At 38.6% G+C, this 20,235-nt stretch overlaps 1 protein-coding gene across 2 annotated transcripts in view; it reads left to right on the forward strand.

The window, feature by feature from the left end:
* lrch2 (leucine-rich repeats and calponin homology (CH) domain containing 2) overlaps window positions 1-9,256 on the forward strand; it is a 33,250-nt gene extending 23,994 nt beyond the window's left edge. The window contains exons 18-21 of one of the 2 annotated variants that reach the window (XM_030746335.1): window positions 13-125; window positions 6,744-6,881; window positions 7,060-7,137; window positions 7,524-9,256. In XM_030746335.1, coding sequence (XP_030602195.1) covers window positions 13-125; window positions 6,744-6,881; window positions 7,060-7,137; window positions 7,524-7,643 — 449 coding nt within the window. In that variant the 3' untranslated portion in view covers window positions 7,644-9,256. Of the gene's footprint in view, window positions 1-12; window positions 126-6,743; window positions 6,882-7,059; window positions 7,138-7,523 lie in introns of those variants that run through there. The other variant, XM_030746337.1, reaches the window with a different exon arrangement.
* The last annotated feature ends 10,979 nt before the right edge of the window (window positions 9,257-20,235 follow it).

Below are 20,235 nucleotides of genomic sequence, written 5' to 3' on the forward strand. Positions count from 1 at the left end.
TTGTTATTTTAGCCTTCACCAGAGGAAGCCGTCAAGAGTACAACTCCACAGATCCAAGCTTCACGATGAGGAGGAAGATGGAGCACTTGAGAGAGGAAATGGAGCAGATAGGACTGTTACGGCAGGTCAGATGCCTTGTGGCTTATTCGTGTTTGTGTTCGTACAAATCATAGAGTCATACAGAGGCCAAAGCCCACTAAATCCTGCTCTTGTTCCAGTGTTTACTCCTGAGAGTGAGATAATTGCATAGTGTCCTCAGTGTTCCTACTTAGGGATACAGATGCATCATAACTCCGCTTGGGTTTGAAGGAGTTGAGACATCCTCCGAGTTGATATTGACTCATCTATTTATGCTGGCCCTTTTGCAAGTGGGTTTGGAGAGTGGAAAGCTTTTTTCAGTCACCGGCTGGCCACTCTTGGCTAAACTCTATGCAATCCTGTTGAAAACCTACAACCCTAATTCCAAAGTAGTTGGGATGCTGTGTAAAATGTAAATAAAAATGGAATGCAATGATGTTCAAGACTCATAACCCCATATTTTATTCATAATAGAACAAAGAAAACATATCACATGTTTTAACTGTAAAACTGCACAGATATTCAAATATCCAACATTCAGTTTTGCAAGAGTTACGGCGTGTTTTTTATTTGTGAAGGAAGACACCCGAAACACATTAATTAAAAAATTATAACATTTAATATATTAAAGAATCAGAAGAAATTACATGTACACGGGCCATTTGGTTCAGGAAGAGGCAGGCCTTCTCAGCAGCTGCCTGTGGCTCCCCTCCCCAGAAGAGCGCCTCTCTAAGCTAAACATAACAATTTTATACTACAAACGCAAAAACAGATGGAGAAAGCCGTGGTTTAGACTTGGCCTTCTCAGATTGGTTCGTCCAGCGGTTGGTTCCGGCATCATAGCACAAGTTTCTTCAATCAGCAATGAAAGCTCCATAAAAGAAACACCTGCCTTCCCTTCCCACATATTCCTAATCAAGACTTGGCAGTTAGCAACAGGGTACGATGAACTACACACACCCTTCCCTCCTTAGTCGCATATTCATCTCCGAGACCGAGAAGGTCATAAATAAGATAAATGTATCACCCAAAGGCCGTGAAGTTGGTCTGGCGACCACTGGTCTCCCATCTGTCTGCTCTCTATCTAATGTATTTATCAAATTGTCTATTATTTGGTTGTTTTAATTCAATCACTCTTTTGATTTTAATTCAATTACTGATTATACATTATTTAATTTAAGTATTAATTTATCATTTAATCAACTACTATTTAGAGCTTTGAGTCAACTGCCAATTATTAATTTAATTCAATTATTATCAATCTATTCAATTAATCATTTGATTGCAATTTTACTCTGAAACATTATAATTTTGTTCATAAAGTAAAAAGAGTAAAAATAAGACCCAACAGGGGTATTATTACAGTCCTGACAACCTGTTGTGTCCCATCGTGCTAAAGTGACAGGTTTTGTTTTGAAATATCTGCTTGCAAAATGTCTGTACAGAACCAGAAGTGTAACCAGCCCTCAGCAGCATGTCAGAGAATGCCAGACACACCTAAAATATGTGAAGCGTGTACAGTGTTGTTGGTAAGATAATAAAAGTTAGAAGTAAGAAAAACCCAAGATAACTGACTAGGCTTCTTCTAATGAATAGTATTGTAAAGGAAGGTCATGGCGACAGAGGCTAAAGGATGGGTTTGTTTTATTAATTAGGCCAGGTCCATGAGAGCACGAGATGATGACAGTAATAAACAATCTATCATCACTTGTCACAGAAATACAGGGCGGAAAAAGCTGGGCTATAAATTTAAGGTGTGCACAGCATATCTGTTTGGATCACTGAGATAATATCACCCCACTGACAGATGTTTCAGACAATACCTGACATGTACATACCATTTTAATGTGTGGGCAGGAGAAGGTTTGCCCAAAACAAAGGAACTCTTTATAGAGCTTTCCAAAACAGTTTTTATAAAAAAAAAAAAAAAAAAAATTTATAAAACACACTGAAGTGAAGCATTAAAGAACGAACACTCAAAGTGAAAGGGTGTTCCTAAAGTGATTAAAAAAAAAAAAAAAAGCAGTGACTAAAGGAACAGAAGACACACATGCAGTGTTTTAAGAGGAGAGCAGACATTCCTTTTAGAGGAAAACACACCTTAGTGTAGGAGAAAAGGCTCACAGAACACCTCACTCTACCGGCTGTTAGGTTTTCATAACATTGTTGTGAAACTCCTCTTAAAGGTGTCAGTGAGATGGAGATGTGAACTTTGAACTCTAACTGCACATTTATTTCTAGAAACTAATTAACAACATAAAAACTACTAACTACAAACAGAGATGATTAAAAACAACACCAACCGTACCAGAATGGCTGGTGAGAGTCAAAGAAATTACTTTAAGGAAATGGGTCAGGTGACTCAGGAGGGGAAAGCGGTGCTCTGCTCACGCGGTGTATAGTGCAGGTCGGGTGCTACTGACTTCAACTGAGACTATAGTCGGGCGGTGGAAGGAATATTTTAAGGACCTCCTTAAACCCACTGACACGCCTTCTGTAGTGGAAGCAAAGTCTGGGGACGAGGGGGTGAGGTCACTGAGGTGGACCCTGGGGTGGATGAGATTGGCGGCAATGTCGCGGGGAGATCTGGGGCAGTGCCACTGGATTGACAGACTCAGGTGGTGGTCCCCATCTTTAAGAAGGGGGACCGGAGGGTGTGCTCCAACTATTGGGGGGATCACACTCTTCAGCCTTCCCAGTAAGGTCTATGCCAGGGTGCTGGAAAGTAGAGTCCGTCAGTCAAACCTCAGATTCAAGAGGAACAATTCAGTTTTTGTCCTGGTCGAGGAACGCTGGACCAGCTCTTTATCCTCTCAAGGATATTCGAGCGTGCGTGGGTTGTGCACTTGGAGAAAGCATTCGACTGCAGCTTGTCCTGTTGGCTTCATGGTGGCCTCCAGCTTGCAGTGGAACAGTTTGCAGCTGATTGTGAAGCAGCCAGCATGAGTATTAGAACCTTTAAGTCTGAGGCCATGGTCCTCAGCTGGGAATGGGTGGAGTGCCCACTCTGGCTCAGGGACCAATTGCTGTCCCATGTGGAGGAGCTGAAGTATCCCGGGCCAGCTCTCTCGGCTGGCTTCATGTATATGTGGGAAGATTAAACAGAGCTAAAGGAATCCACCTGACAGTGGGAGGTTTTCAGAAACAGCTGTTTTCGCATGCTGTGATGCAGTGATGACAGGGACGTAGTAATACATGTGATAAAGATGAGAACTCAATAATATGTTCAGACAGCGGTCTTTTAGGGAAGAGTTATGGTCTTTTACCCAGGAAGGAGTCTGACATAGTAAATGGCTCCGTGGAAGAGCTTTGGGATAATTCTATAGCAGAGGTGGGAAGTAACGAAGTACAAATACTTCGTTACTGTACTTAAGTAGATTTTTCAGGTATCTGTACTTTACTTAAGTATTTATTTTTCTGACTACTTTTTACTTTTACTCCCTACATTTTTACACAAGTATCGGTACTTTCTACTTCTTACATTTTCAAACAGACTCGGTACTTTTTAACACGTCAGAGAGAAGTTTGCATTTCCGGTCAGTGCGCCGTCAAACATCAAACGATCTGAGCCTAAATGGAGGAATAATAACACATAAGAGACAATCGTACTGGCGTATCCTCCATCATCGGGGCTTATCTCGTACAAAGGGATTAAATACGCAAACCCATATAATTAATGTATCATTTATAGCGCTATAATCAGGGGTTACAGCGGGCCGGACCGAGTCCGTAAGTTGCGCTGCGGCACATAAACAGCTTAGCTAGCGCTACTGAAGAGGAGCGAGCATGAAGGGAGTAACGTGTGGCAGGTAAATGCAACGTTTCTAAATGCTCAACAAATATCAGCAAACACACAAAGTGTGTGCAGTTTGTTACACAGCTAGCTAAAAGAAGAGCTGCTGTATTTCAGGGAGAGCAAAGAGAGAGAAGTTCACTCAGAGATGGAGAAAGAGGACAGGAGAGGAAGAAGAGAGGTTAGAATTAAAGGTAAGGACTGGAAAATAAACTGAAGTATGCTGACTTTGTGTTATTCAAAGATTCTACGAAAATACTGCAGTTTAGGTTAGCTTGTTGTACTGTATTTACAGTAAAGCTCTGTGTTGGTGCACAGAGACTGTGTTCATGGTCAGAGTTACAGGTTACATCAGTGCAGCAGAGATGAGTTTGAATCAAAGCTGCTGATGCTGAGATTCATTCACTGAATCCAACATTTCTACAGCCTGTATGCTGTCAGTGTAGGGGAAGGAGATCAGCTCAGAGAGCTGTGAAATACTGGGTTACATCTTTGTGAGTTCACTTCATCCACACAGAGCAGTAAACCTCAGAGCAGCAGCAGCAGGTCAGCTGATCACAGTCTGCACACCAACATCATTTACTGCAGCTCACAATAGAAAGCTGTGATTCTTCTCCCCATGCAGAGCCACTACAGCTGATCTTAGGGTTCCTCCAGCTTCTGAATCCCACTGTAACCCCTGAGTATCCTCATGTTGGTGTTTAGGTGGAGGCACAGTCACCCTCTATGGAGGACAAAGAGACTAGAGCTGTGTTTAAATTCCCTTTCACAGCTTGTGTCCTACATAACAGATTCAAGCTGAGTGCATTCATTAGAATTAAAATTTAGATTGGAATAACATTTGTATTCTCATGTAATATTATTTTCTATTATTACAATAATATATAATGAGGTTCGGTTAGTTTTACACAAATAGCTTGTAGAAACATCCTCCAAAGAACTACTTTTACTTTCTTACTTTGAGTACATTTCAGAGCCTGTACTTTTTTACTTTTACTTAAGTAGAGAAGTTGAACCAGTACTTCGACTTTTACTAAAGTATTTTTTAACATAAGTACTTGTACTTCTACTTAAGTACAGAATGTCAGTACTTTTGCCACCTCTGTTCTATAGAACAAATCACAGCCTCCCTCCCTCCCTCACACTTTCCACTTAATTAATGGCAATTTAAGGAAAATTTACATGATTACACATACAGGTCTAGACAAGTGGGAGCCACATAGTGAAAACAGTAGTAAACAGAAACAGTCCATTCATAAATTAACTGTTAATTAATATTCAATTGGCATAAGACAGTGTTTTTTTTTACATTCTGCCTCAGGCATCAATAAATAAATGGTTGATTCTAATAAAGGACAAGAGCTGCCTTCTTAAAAGTGTCTTTGAGTCCTTTAGGGCGGTTGACTCATGGGTTTGTAGGCAGTTTTGGAGTCTGAAAAACTCAGCTCCAGGTTATGGGTCAACAAATAATTGATTTATTTTGTTGTTGAATCTTGCCCAGGGTTACCTGTGATGTGGTTACTGATTAGAATCCAGTTTTTTTTTTTTTTGTCAAGGGTTCATCATTTTAATTACCAAACTAATAAGTACAGAGCCTGACATTTGTGTATTTGCTTTTCTGAATGTACATTTTAGTGTTAGAAGGTGTGCATTTCGGGTAGTATTTAAATTCTAATAAAGAAAATGAAATCTGGTTAAAATCTGTCATTATGGAAACTCCTGTATAAGTTAAAAAAAAGAAAAAAACCGTTTGGAACTATAGTTTCCACGGCTGGATTCAAACCATATAACTGGCTTCTTGTTTATCTCAACCGGCCGTTGACTGAACTGGCATTTCAAGGTCTGCTAGTCTGTGCTGGCTTGAATGCTTAAATTCGACCGTGGACACAGCAGTTCACTGTTTCAGCAGCCAAGAGATCTTTCAGAGTAAATAACAAGCCTTGTCATATCCGGTGAGAAACGACACTGCTTTGTAGTCCAAGCAAAAGTTCAAACAGAAATCGGTGGGTTCCAGAGAAGTAACAGAAAGCAGAGTGTCACACCATGGGGCAGGACTGAGAGCAGAACAATCCCTTATTCATTAACTCCTTGGAACAATCAAAACACATTTGATAGAGAGCACAAAGCATAAATTGTTAGACAATTGACTTCAATAAAATTCCTTTTAACATTACCAACATCAGTACCAGTTTCTACAACCGCTTGTGATGATAAACTATAGCTTTTTCTTGTCATATCTCACCTGAGGCAAGTATATATCATGTCTCATTTAATTTTTTTGCTTCTCCCTAATTGATAACAAATAGCTAAACCAAGAATATAAGCTGGTCCAACTCTCTGCAGGATCTGGACTTTTCTGGCAGCAGTACTCACCCAAAAACAAACAAATTGGTTTTTGGGAAGTTCAAATATTTAATATAGAGATAAATGACACTCTGTGGTTTATGACTTCCAGTGCAGCCGGGCTGCAGATCATCTGATTACCAGGTAGTGACCTAGCAGGTGGTGATTACACACATATACTCAGGTGTACTGGAAGTACGCGTCATTAAGCAACAACAGTGCTGTTGAAAAAAACAGCAGTTATTATCAGGAGAAGTTAATATGATCACTCAGAGTTGCTTAACCGTAGTTACTTTCATTAAGTCATGTGTAGTGCAGGCCCAGACAAATACATCAGAAAATTAACTGATTCCACTCACATAAACTTTTGGCTCAATGATTCAAAATAAAAAAGAAAAGAAAAGAAAGGGATTGAGAGAGGATGGAGAACCCACTGTGAATAAATGAACAAATCAAACACCTTTTCTACCTGAAATGTACATTTTTGTTAGGAGACAGTGACATCAGGTTGTCGTTGATGTGTTTGCAGAACATTGAGTCCAGGCTGAAGGTGTTGCTTCCAGACGATGTTGGAGCTGCTCTAATGGATGGAGTTGTCCTTTGCCATTTAGCGAATCACATTTGTCCTCGGTCTGTTGCCAGCATCCATGTACCGTCGCCTGCAGTGGTAAGCACACTGAATCTTCAGAAGGTCTTTTTTTCTGTTTTGTTCTTCAAATTGCTTACACCAACAATTACAAATTCTCATGGATTTATTGTTTTTAAAGTTGTTGTCGACTTAGCCTTATGGATTTTATTCTCCTGTGAATTTAATTAACTAAAATGATTGATGTTTTGGCTTCCAGCCAAAGCTCAGCATGGCCAAATGCCGGAGGAATGTTGAGAACTTCTTGGATGCCTGCAAAAAGCTGGGTGTTCCACAGGTACTAACATTAACCAATTAACAGTTTCATTCAGGCATTTCTTACACGCTTCACTTCTAACGTCACCTTTCTCTGTATTTGTTTTGCAATATATTTTGTGAAGATTTATGACTCTTCACAGTGATATTCACCGTTGAGCGCTTGAACATAGGTTACATACAGTTTCTGCAGGTTATATCATGCACACTCACTGGTCTGGTTTCTAACTTTCTTTAGCTGATGCTCCTCCAAATGGAGAATCACTGTCATGACAAATGACTAATATGTTCTAGTTGTCAAATCTGGCTGTCTAGAAAGCTTTTGTCAGTTAAATACTGTCAGAGAACCCCACCTATCTTTTTTTTTTCTAAGTAAAACTGACAAAATACATTTCTCTGTTGACTCAGGACAAGCTGTGTCTGCCACATCACATCCTTGAAGAACGTGGTCTGGTGAAGGTGGGTGTGACTGTGCAGGCTCTGCTGGAGCTCCCTACATCTAAACCCACGCAACTCTCAACTGTTTGACACGAGCCTAAATTTGACATGAGTCATGCACCACACCACTCTTCCAACCCCAAACCTGCTCCCCCTCATTGCCAGGGACCAGAGAGCCCAATGGAGCGAGGACCCAGTGGCCTATGGGAGTCTTTGGGAGTCTGTTTTTGCCTGACTGAAACAGGAGACGGGATGTTGAAATGCCTCTGTCTCTTCATATGATGTCAGCTACCATTTACTTCCTTTCCATCACATTTTCACTCGTCTGCTCTTCCTATTACTGGAGTCAACCTGGAAGTGTGTGGGAAGTGTGTTTTCTGAGGTGCTGTATTAAGACTTGCCGAAGAGACACACACAACGGTGAAAGGCTTGTGTGTCCTTCCTAACAGTTATTATTCAGTGTGTGAGTGCCACGACTGACCATATTGGAAGTGAGGAGATGATGGACACAAAACTCACTCTCTCACTGAAAAAGACTAGGCTGCCACTACTGAGTGACCTCATTGGGTACTTACACTTGAGTTTCCCTTCTTACTTGTGGAATTTATTTTCCCAGTGAATTATTTTTTAAGTTGTTTTTTTTTTACGTGGTTTTATGTAGTTTTCATCAGGTAAGTAAGGCCTATATTCTCTTTTGAGCAGCTGAGCCAGATTCTTAAATCGTTTTGTTTTTCTTTTTGTTATTTTTTTTAGTTGTAATGCATTTATATAGTTGCATTTCCACCGTTTTTTGAAAGGCAGTGCAAGCTACGGTTGGATTTAGAGTTATTATCATGCTACAGTGGACATTCTGTCTGTTTTTCTGGTGTGGCTTGAACACTTTTAAATTACACGCATGCACACACGCTTCTGACTACAAGCTCTTTCTCAATACAAATCTGCATGCACCAGGGGAAGTGACATCAGACCACTGTGACATGAGTTTTTGCTACTGACAAAAGCATGATATCTTGTTTTGTAGCATCTTTTTCAGTGTTTCTGAAGCTTTTTATACTTTGCTTCCAGTTATTGCCAGTTAACTCTCGCCATTTATGTGAAATTAGCAGCATAGATTTGCTGTGTTGTTTATATTGTGTGTGTTTGTGACTGGAGGTGACTGAGCAATGGCCCCTAATCCAAAAAAGGGTTCAGGGTGCTCCTGCAAACTTTCTACACATGGCACGGTCTTATTTTTCCCACCAGGCCACCCTGTTGCGTGTGGTTTCTAATACACTTTATTATTTCAGGGAAATTCAATTATTTATCTATTTATTTACTTGTTTGATATGTATATGTTGTTGCTCTGTGTGTTTCTAGCCTTACTACCTGTCCACATTGAATTTTTTTGATCATCTCGCGTCTGTTTTTTCAGAAACTTAAAAATGACTAAAAGCAGAACTTTGGCGCTATTCTGTTCCATGTGGTCGGTCTGGGAGATCAGCCCACTGTCATGTGAAAAAGAAAAATGCAAAGAGACAAAACACAAACCAGCAGCTAAAACCATAAACTGATCACGAGATCTGAAGACTGGTTTTCTTTAACTTTTATGTAAACACATTTCTTTTTTTTTTACTGTGATTTACAATCACAGTAAAAAAAAAAGTACACCTTCTATCATTAATAAGGTTTTACATATCAGGCCTGAAAAGGATAAGCAGAAGAAAATGGATGGGTAGACGTTATATGCTTGTTTATGTTGTAAAAAAAAAAACAGAGAGACTTCTCGTCAACAAGAGGCTACAAGAAGTCATTTAACTGGTGTCATAGCATGTAAATGTTGAAGCAAATAGCCTTCAGTCTATCTTTATCTAGTCAGCGGCTGTTGGTTTCATGGAAAATGGAGCATGAAAATGGTGTGTAAACTAGGTCATCTGTGACGGAAGAAACCTGAACTTATTGAAGTCAGTTATCTATCACAGGTGTGCATTAACAAACCAAGTTTTCTGTTTGTTCACTCAAACAAATATCCAACAGATAATTGCAGAACATGTTTGTATGTTAGCTACTTTTCTGTGCAGTGTTTTAAATAACTGTACATGTGCTATCAAATTAGTGAATTGGATATTAAGGGCTTATGAAGTTGTTATGGGGTCCATCAATTTGGAATGTTCTTCTAGCAATTTGATTAATGCAAATCCAATATTCATCTTTGTTTTAGGCTGCAGATTGATCTCCACCACATCCTAAGCATAGAGCATGTGTGCAGTCATGGTAAAGAGAAAGTACAACCTCTGTCACTTATAAAGTTTTACATATCAGGACATAATAAACAAATAATCTGACCTTACTAGGTCTTAAAATTAGGTCAGTACGCCCTGAGATGAACATATTACACATTACACTGTGCCATTTATTTAAGAAAAATTAAGTTAATATATCAAAACAGTGTGTGAAAAACTAAGTGCACGCTTACTGCTTCCAACGGAAGACATTAAATAGCAGCCAGGTGCTGCTAATCAAATATACTGTAGCAAGTGAACTTCAGCCAGTGTGAGTACCTCTATAAAAGCAGAGGCTTTGACAGTTGGCAGGTGTGGAGCATTCAGGTGTGTGTTAACACAGTGCCAAGGAGGAGAGATGTCAGCAGTGATCTTAAAGAAGCAATTATTGCTGTCTGAGAAGATTATAAAGTCAAATGACTTGAAATCCATCATTCTAGAATGATAAAGGTTATTCACGAGTGGGAAACAACTTAATAAAGCCTCAATATTCAATTCACTAAATTGACACGTGCAGTTTAAAAATACACTGCACAGAAAAGTAGCTAACATACAAACATATTCTGCAGTTATCTGTTGGATATTTGTTCGAGTGAACAAACAGAAAACTTGGTTTGTTAATGCACACCTGTGATAGATAACAGACGTCAATAAGTTCAGGTTTCTTCCGTCACAGATGACCTAGTTTACACACCATTTTCGTGCTCCATTTTCCATGTAACCAACAGCCACTGACTAGATACAGATAGACTGAAGGCTATTTGCTTCTACATTTACATGCTGATATGACACCAATTAAATGACTTCTGGTAGCCTCTTGCTGACACGAAGTCTCTCTGTTTTTTTGTTTTTGTTTTTTTTTTACAGCAAAAACAAGTATGCAAGGGGGTTAGAGCAGAGTTTGGTGTATAGTGAAGATGTTACAGATCAGGTGCTGCAAAAAGAGAAAAAAAAAACTCCCTTTTTTTGGCTTTAGTAGCTTAAACATCCAAGGCTAACACTGTAATCAAAAAGCAACATATCAGACTGGATTATAACATGGGAAACATGTTCTACTGTGCCTCAGAGGAAGGATAGCATAGTGAATTTTTTTTTTTTTCACAAGTTTTATTACAATCAACAGTTCTGTAATTTAGTCCATGATTTATAGTTTCACTTGTCTGTACAGGATGATTTTTATTGTCTTTAACTTAAACAGCTTCCATGCTGATGAGCTGCATCTCTGATTGGTTACTTGTGGAGAGTGACCTAAAATGTAATGATCAAACTTAGTGAGAATAAAAACTGAGAGACTTGCACTTCTGGTTTGATTCTGTGACTCATGCCAAATTCTGTTTCCCTGTTACTGCTTTTAGCCCCGTGTGCCAATGGCACAGTTGGAATACTCTTCATGACAACCTCCGTTTCCTCTGAATATGCAGGGGCTTTTTTTTTTTTTGATGTTGTGCCACCATGTTCCAGAGAACAGATAACACAGAGATACAAATTAAGCTTCCAGGTTATCAGACCTTGAGTGTAAAATATGCAAAAAAAACCCAAAAACAAAACAAAAAAACAACATAGCAGAATCTCAGCTCATACCTTTTAATCATGTCTTTATGAGTGACTGTACTGTTGGTGACCTGGTGATGTCACCTGTCTCCTGGTGTCATCATTTGCAAAACGACAGCGCGCTGTTATCTGTCGTGCTCATGTTTAGTCATTAAACAAGCAGCTGTCAGTGGGATCTTAAAGTATTTCATGTATGCATTCACCAAATGTACCATCATGCAGAATCCTTTATCCTGAAATAAAATCAAATGTGAAATCTGGAAAATTATCTCCAAAGAGACTACACTGTGGTAGCCTAACAGAAGCTGGTTGGGTATATCTGAACCACAAGAAAGGCTCCATAACTGTTGGTAACTTGTAACTTCTTATCTTAAAAAAGACCAAATAAGAATGACCTGATACCTGAACTTACCTCGGCTTTATTTTGTTAAACCACGGAATATTGTTACAAATGTTAAAAATGGTGCAGAACTTTAAATAACAACGTCTGGCCTTATCTTACTCTGTCTTATACATTACTGCGCATATTCTGTTGTTTTTAAATGATGCAGTTGCTCTAAGATTTGAGGTCATTTGTGTGGAAAGGTGAAGTGAAATGTCCATTTTGTAAACAAATGAATGCATTTTCATGATTTGGGCACTCAAAAGAGGGGCGATACAAAAGGTGTCGGGCGTCTTGCTGCTGTATTTTATGGCATAATCAAATCATCTGGATACTGGTGTGGTCTTCTGTGGGACTCAAAGGAGATTTTCAGATAAAGGTGACTTATTCAGGTGAAGGAGCATAACCAGATGGTAATTTTCTCTCCTGTGGGAAAAGAGGGTAAATCACCAGAACTATAACTTTCTTCTAAGGCAAAAAAAAAAAATAATGTGCACCTGCATGTCATGAAATGTTCAGTAATTTCAAATGAAATGGTCACCACACCTTCTCATAGCGATTTTCGTATAAAAGCAGTTGCATCCAAGCCCTCACTCACTCTGAAAGGTCTTTGTTCTCGAGACATTCTCAGGTATAAGACGGGCCTTTGTATATTTCTTTTTTTTCAATGTCCATGGTAACACATATTGTATGCATGGGTGTGCCTTATTTCCTAAGGGTGAAGTAAATTTCTCTTCAGTCATTTTTTTTTTTTTCCTTGTACAAATTTACAGGGAATTGGATTAGTGTGGGCCTCCAATGCTGGGTGCGGCTTTTGTGAGTTGTCTGCAAGCTGTAGACTCTAAAATATGAATCTGTTATGAAAGCACAGCAAAACCTTGATGTCTGCAGTGTACGTGTGCCATCACCACACTTCATTTATCTGCAGCGACATGGCACATTGCATTTTCATTCATCAGAACCGACTAAGTACCAGTGAATTAGCCTGAATTTATTGCTTGGAGGGTCTCTTTTCATCATAGTGTTTGCTCACAGCATGTCTTTTTTTTTTTTTTTGAGAAAAAGATATACTGGTGCTGTTCTCTGACATTTGATGTATGGCTCTAATGGAAACTTACTGTAAAACCACCCACGTGTACACAGTGCTCAGAATTTTGATTGATTACATCTCTGTGACATTGTACATCTAGTAAGCCTTTAATTGAAGGCTACTTTTACAGTGCTGCAATCAGTCTTTGGACCTGTTTGTACTGGCCATGGAGTATTCCTTGCTCCAACTGTTTCTGAAGTTCAACCAAAGATAATATATAAGGTTTCAGCAGTCTCAGTCACAGACATCAACCCACTATCTTCTGATAATGTAGTAAATTCACTGTGAAGTTTTTGTTGAGCTGCTTTAGAAGAAATCCACATGATTCTTCTAACCTTTTACCTTTGGCGTACCTTAAGGACTTTTTAATCCCCATTACTTTAGAAGAGATTTCTTCAAGGAAAGCACGGACTGGAGGAACTGATTGCAGGGACTGATCTCTCTCTTAACGCATGGACATGTGAGTATTGTTCAAAGGCAGGCTTTCAAAAAAAAAAAAAGAAGCTGAACATGTTCTTTGAGTGGAAGTTGCAGTGTGCAAACCTGCAACGGATCAAATTGAGCAGGTGTGTCTTTCTGTAATTGTGTTTGATCATTTGTGAACAGGGTGTTACCTCATAGTGTTTTTTTTTTTTATTCTTGTCTTGTGTACAGTAATGTACAGGATATTTTTTTGGAATGATGGGAAACTCCCTGTGCTGCACACTTAATGTACCATCTGCAATATGCAGAATTCATATAGCTACATCAAAAGACATTGGTGCTGATTTTTATCTCTTAATTTGTATGTGATAAATCCATTGACTTGCTAAAATATCTGTTATTGATTTAACTGTCCTTATTTGGTTATGCTTGCTGGGATTAAACTTCTCACGAGTGGCGTCTCACTAGGAAGAAACAGTGCAACAGTGAGTTATGTCTAAATACTACACTGCCAAGAGAATTCACAATTCATGTACATAATTTAAAAAAAATTTTATTTTAAAACTGGTCTAATGCATGCACGACTACAAAATGACCCAAGCTAAACTTGTGTACATATCATCTGTATGAATTCCAGGGTTTTCTTATAACGAACACGCCGCATATAAAATAAAGTCAAATTCTTTGCAGCTCGGTCTTTGCTGTCTTCATTATAAGCTCCTCAGGCTCTCACCAGCAGAATACTGCTAGGTCTTTACCCTGCATCTTGAGGTGACCGTTGTTGTGTTTTTGCCCTATATAAATAAACCTGAAATGAACTGAACTCAGGGGTCAAATGCAAAACAAATGGAAAAACAAATTAGCCGATAACCAAATCCAATATTGCACAACAAAACATGAAAAAAAACAAACAAAATAGGCACAGAATATACATGAGGGAAAAGCGATGATAGGATAAGGGCAAAGGGAAGGACAAGACTACATACACACAGAGGACTGATTGTAAAATAAGACTTGGGTAGAGACAGAGTACGGTGAAAATAAACTGAGGCAAAAGCAGGAAGCAGAAACAAACAGAAGAAAACACTTTCAAAGCAAAACAGGAAGTAACCAGTGGTTGGCTTGATGAACAAAATATCTTCAAAATAGTCTTCAGCCTGAGAAATGTTGGTTTTGGAGAAATGTATAAGAACTGGACAGGGACATGCTTGCAGCTGTGCTGAATCACCTAAATCTTTAACAAGGCTTTAAAGTGAAATGAAATCAGTTGCTGAAGTTGTGAAAGCATTTTTTTTTTCCTATATTGGTTTGCCTGTTGGATATCAATTTCTCTACACTTCTGGGTCCGCTATGTCATATTTTTCATTTCATAATGCACTGCATGTTTCTAAGTGGTGACAGGCCTGGCCTGCAGGCTGACTGTTTAGCACCCTTTCTTCTTTTATTATAGAGCCATGCTGCTGAAATACATGCAGAATCCCTGAAAACAATGTTGTCTGAATGGTACTAGCACCAAACGGGACCTCATGGCCCCTAAGAAGGTGGTTCATTCAACCAAACCAACCATTTATAAATTTTTACTATTTACTGTTGGCTGTAGGTACAAAATACATTTCATTGTGAATCGTAGTGTGATTAACTGTGCACGTGACACAGATACCTTATCTATTCTAAAATCTGTATATATGTTATTCCTTGATAACGGTGCCCGCACAGATTTGCAAGTTACAAGTGATATGTGCATTAAAGTACCTGCATACCCTCACGGATGGTGGTTTTTAAACTGTGCACTCATAGGCCAGATTGTATCTCTCCACTTCAGTCTGGAAAAGATGGCATCCATGAATTATTTGGCAAGCCACAGGACAGTTTTCCACTTTTTCCTTAGTCCCTCTTAAATGAGCTCAAGCCCTGAATAGGCGCCAATGTTACTGGATCTTTTTGTCTCTGCATGGCAGAGGCTTACACTGAGGATGAACTAACAAACTGTGCTCAGTGACAGTGCTTCGGGACTGTTCCTGAGTCCATATGGTAATCTTTAAATGATAGAAATGATTTTATGTTGGCAAACATTATTCCTTAACTGTTGAACTATTTTCCAGTTGAACCTTTCCCCATCTTTGTTTCTCAAAGACTCACCCTCTTCTGGGCTGCTCTTTTTTCTTTTTTAAAGTATCACATAACTTTCCCAGGGTTTAAATGATCTGACTCATTGCATTCTGCTTTACAGTACGTTACATTTTTCTACAGCATCCCGACTGTTTTGTAAATGGGATTGTAGCGTTAAAGTGATGTAAATTATTAGAAATAATTAGTGGCAATCTAATTCCACAGAAAACACGTGACAGGTTTAAAGCATCAAAATCAGGCTGAAGTGACTCTTCGGGACATTGATTTGCACTTTTGAATTTTGCACTGCAAAGCCACGTTGTGTCCATTTCTCTAGCATATAGGAAGATAACGTTTTTATACTTGAAACACAAGCACATACACGCACAAACTCACGTATTACTGCAGGTGTTTTTCCACGGAAAAAGAGGCTGAATTTGGCAGGGATTCTGGGTATTCCAACTCCCTGCATTAAGCCATAAACCTGTGTAGCACGCTCACTTTCATTTTTTCTTTTTTTGGTTGTTTAATTTTCTCTTATAATAATCCTCTGTTACTTTGGAAGTCTTTCTCCTGCTGCCGCACCTCAAAATGTTTGAAAATGAAATGAATTTAATAAAATTAGATATAAATATCCAAAGGTTCTTATTGTATTGTGTAATATATGTTTGGACTGCAATTTTTAAATTTTACTCTCATTACACATGGAGGTCTTCCATGGTTGACCAGTCTCTCTGCAGTTCCAATGGGGCATGGTGAAAAATGGCAGCTCCAGACTCAAAAGGTGATCACAAGCATAGAAGCAATTAATTATTTTCAGTACCCAAAATATCAACAAGGTGGTAATAATTTGAGATGTTAAAGAAAAGAAAAAAAAATTGTACTGTAAATATTTTTAATTAGTAATTTTAGAGTATTTTAAAATAATAAATGAATAGATAAACATTGTTCCCACAGCTTACACTGTAATTATGCAGTATATTGGGGTGGCTGTGGGCCACATCAGGGTGGCTGTGTAGAAAGGTACTATAAAAGAACCAGTCCGTTTGCCATTTATCACTGAGTAGCTTGTTTGCACAACAATTAAGAAAGAAAAAAAAACTAGCAAATACAAATTTGTTTAATAATTATACACATGGGAGTATAATCACCTTTCCTTTTTGTTTTTACAGTGAAAAAGGTGTAAAACACATGAACAGAAATCAAATAAAATCAGGAACTGCTCCTAAACTAGAAGTGTATCATGTATTCAGGTGACCTGTTTTCCTATCCATCAGACCCTGACTGTAAACAATTTATCTTCTTTAGTTTTCAGCCAAGTCCTACAAATCTAGACTTGAGATCACTGCCTGAATTGTAAGTACAAACACATTTGGTATGATGAGGTTCAGAGAGCTCGGACAGAGCCCTATCTGATTACCTTCAAGGGTCTTAAAGGTAATCAGTAAAATCTTTTTAAAACTAACTGTGAGATTGGTTTAAACAGGACTAAAATGATTGTATTGCTCTGCTAGGCATTAGTCAAAAGCCTTGTATGTGGATTCTGTAAAGCCTGAGTTGAGCTGTTTTCGGTTTAGGGAGGCAAAAATGTTGCTGGAGTAAATAAGGTGTGGTGAGATGAAACCATTTCTGTGTCTTTGGAAGATAAACTAGTTTTGAGACATCAAAAACGTGATTGCAAAACCTTTGCGGTTGATGAACATCTTTGATATGATCCAAAAAAGATGATGGGAGACTTAGTTTTGCCATGTTCACAAGGAACAACAAGACAAGGAAAGAGAAGAAGTTCTGCGACATCCAGTTGTGGCATCACAAACACAAATAAAAGTCCGGGTTAAAATGGAAAGAGGCACCATGTCTGTGAATGATGTTTTCAATGTATAAGGCAATAAAACTGGCACCAAAACTTTTGGGACATCATACATAAAAGATACAAATGGGGATAAATAGTTGGGGACTGACACACATTGCTTCCTAATCTGCAGATTTGACTGAATTTTTAGCAGATATCCCCATTTAGTGTCTGAGCAATAGAATGCTGTGTGAGCAGGCGTGTGAAAGTCCAAGCTATAGGCTAAATTATCTTTAGCTCAGGGACTGGATGTATCAACAGGCACAAATAAAAATCGTGATTTATGTTAAATAGGAGTTTTTAAAAATTGATGTTTTTTGTGCTCTTAACTGTATGGATATTTTGGAAATTAATAAAAGTAATTAATAATAATAATTATAAAAATCCATTTTAGAGTTTCCAAATATTGTTTTAAGACTCCCAGACCTGAAAAGCTGCTGGTTGAAAAAAAAAAGACTCCAAAAAACAAAAACAAACAAACAAAATAAACAAGATAAATGTCATGATATTAGTGTGCAGACATTAATCACTAATGTGTTTACTTACTGTTGCCTGATTATAATGGTCTAAATACCTGCATTGTTTATTGTTATAATAACTCCAAAGAAAAAAAAGAAACAACCCAATAGAAACTATGAATGAAGGAACGACTTACTGACAAAACAGTTGGCTACAAGCTGTGATGACACAAATTTTCAAATTGAATAGAATTTGTTGTGATCCAACAACATGACAGGTATCAATAAACAAAAGTGGGTGAGGTACATTCAGATAATTCTTAACAACTTGTCAAGTTGAGAAATAATGCAATGCCTTGTCTGAAGTGTTCACCTTCTGGCAGTTTTCCATTTCAAACCCTTGGAAGGCAAATTACCCGTGATAACAAATAAACAGATCTGTGCATAAATAAAGAACTTTAGAGCTTTAAACCCTTATCAAAGATGCAATACCAACTGGGATGCATCGCTTCAGGGACGGTGGGACGGTGCTGCTGCCAATAAGCTCAAAACCTTAGAGGTAGGTATTAATGTGGGAAGTGGTCTCTGTGACATCTTTTAAGTCAGTGTATTTTGTAGGATTACTTGCTAATGCGCCCACTTTTTCCACACTCATCTGTGCTTGTATACTGTAATGTGATGATCTGACATGTGCAGAGGAGGGATGGTAGATATATTGGACAAAAGGGGTTGAATATGGAGCTGCCAGGCAGGAGGAAAAGTAGAAGACCACAGACAAGATTTCTGTATGTAGTGAGAGAGGACATGCAGGTTGTTGACAGAAGAGGACACAGGAGATGGGGTGAGATGGAGACAGAGGTGACCCTTAAGCAGAGGAAGAAGAAGAAGAAGATCATAACTGATCTCAAAGTGGTTAAAGCTTAATCAGGGGCAGCTTGTTTAGCACACTTGGTCTCCTGTCATTCTCCCATAAAAGTATACAATTGTATCTATGATGTGTATGCACAAACAGCAAAAAAAAAAAAAAAAAAGCCACACTTCTCAGCTTGTGTCAAGAGGACACAGCAGTGGAAATGACAGAAACTATAGATTTCATTGCCTAGTAGTCAAGCTGGCTTCTAAAGACAGTTGTCAATATGATCACAAGTTAATAGTAATTTGCAGGATGGCTCCAAACAATCAAGATGATATCTTTATGGAACAGAGCACAGTTTAAGATCTAGGAATAGAGACTGCTAATTGATATTAATTTTTAGATTTAGATTGGATAAGCACATAGTGGCGCATAGTGGACAGAGGTCAACAACTTTCTGAAAAGTCAGTCGCTACAGACCTCCAAACTTCGTGTGGCCTTCAGATTAGCTCAAGAACAGAGTGTAGAGAGCTAAGATTTTAGTGGTTTTAGTGGCTCAGCGTGGGGGAAAGACTCCCATCCCAATCTCATTTCTATTGTGAGCTCCAGTAGATTGTGTGTAGGTTGTGATCAGCTGCTGCTGCTCTGAGGTTTACTGCTCTTTGTGGATTTACACAACTGAATTAAACAAGATGTAACCCAATATTTAACGTGCTATCTTATCTTAGAGCTATCGAAGCTTTCCATTTCCAGTTGATCAAATATCACTGAGCACCCCTTACGTTTAAATCACTCCTCTCTTAAAAGCAGTCAGAAAAATAAATACTTAAGTACAGATACCAGAACATTCTATTTAAGTACAGTAATCACGCTTCTCCCTGTGGCAGTCTGATGGAGGAGTCTGGGTTTGGTGGTTCCCAGGGGAACAGTACTTGTCTGACTGCATTGTGCCAAGTGTGAAGTTTGGTGGAGGGGATTGTGGTGTGGGGTTGTTTTTCAGGAGTTGAGCTTGGACTCTTAGTTGCAGTGAAAGGAACTCTTAATGTTTCAGCATACAAAGACATTTTCGACAGTTTCATGTTCCCAACTTTGTGGGAACAGTTTGAGGATGATCCCTTCCTGTTCCAACATGACTGCACACCAGTGCACAAAGCAAGGACCATAAAGACATGGATGAGTGAGTCTGGTGTGGGAGAACTCGACTGGCCTGACTTCCACCTGACAGAAAACCTTTGAGATGAATTAGATAGGAGACTGTCAGCCATCATATTAAATCCTATGGATTAAGAATCAAGTTCATATGTGTGTGAAGGCAAACGTGAAAAGGGAATAGTTTTGGCAACACAATGTAATCATATACACACACACCCAATGGTCAAAAGACAAAAGAGGGTTACAAGGAAATACTATTAAATGTTTAATGTATTAACATTTTATTTTATAGTTTTACAAATTAAAAAATTACATAAAATCATTAAGAAGCAGATTTTCACAAACACGTAAGACAGGAATAAACTTAAACTAAAAGAAGAAGAAGAAGAAAAGCTTTAATGCTGAACTCTAACAATATACAAAACCAAGGCTGTCCAGGAAAACTAGAGAAGCAAAGAGCAGGAAGACACAATGCACAATGTTTGTCCTCCCTCACCGGAGGACAAACTGGGAGAATAAATAAGACTGACGATAAGATCCAGAGAAAAAAGCTA

This window comes from Archocentrus centrarchus, chromosome 14, assembly GCF_007364275.1.
Source record: "Archocentrus centrarchus isolate MPI-CPG fArcCen1 chromosome 14, fArcCen1, whole genome shotgun sequence".
NCBI classification, from domain to species: domain Eukaryota; kingdom Metazoa; phylum Chordata; class Actinopteri; order Cichliformes; family Cichlidae; genus Archocentrus; species Archocentrus centrarchus.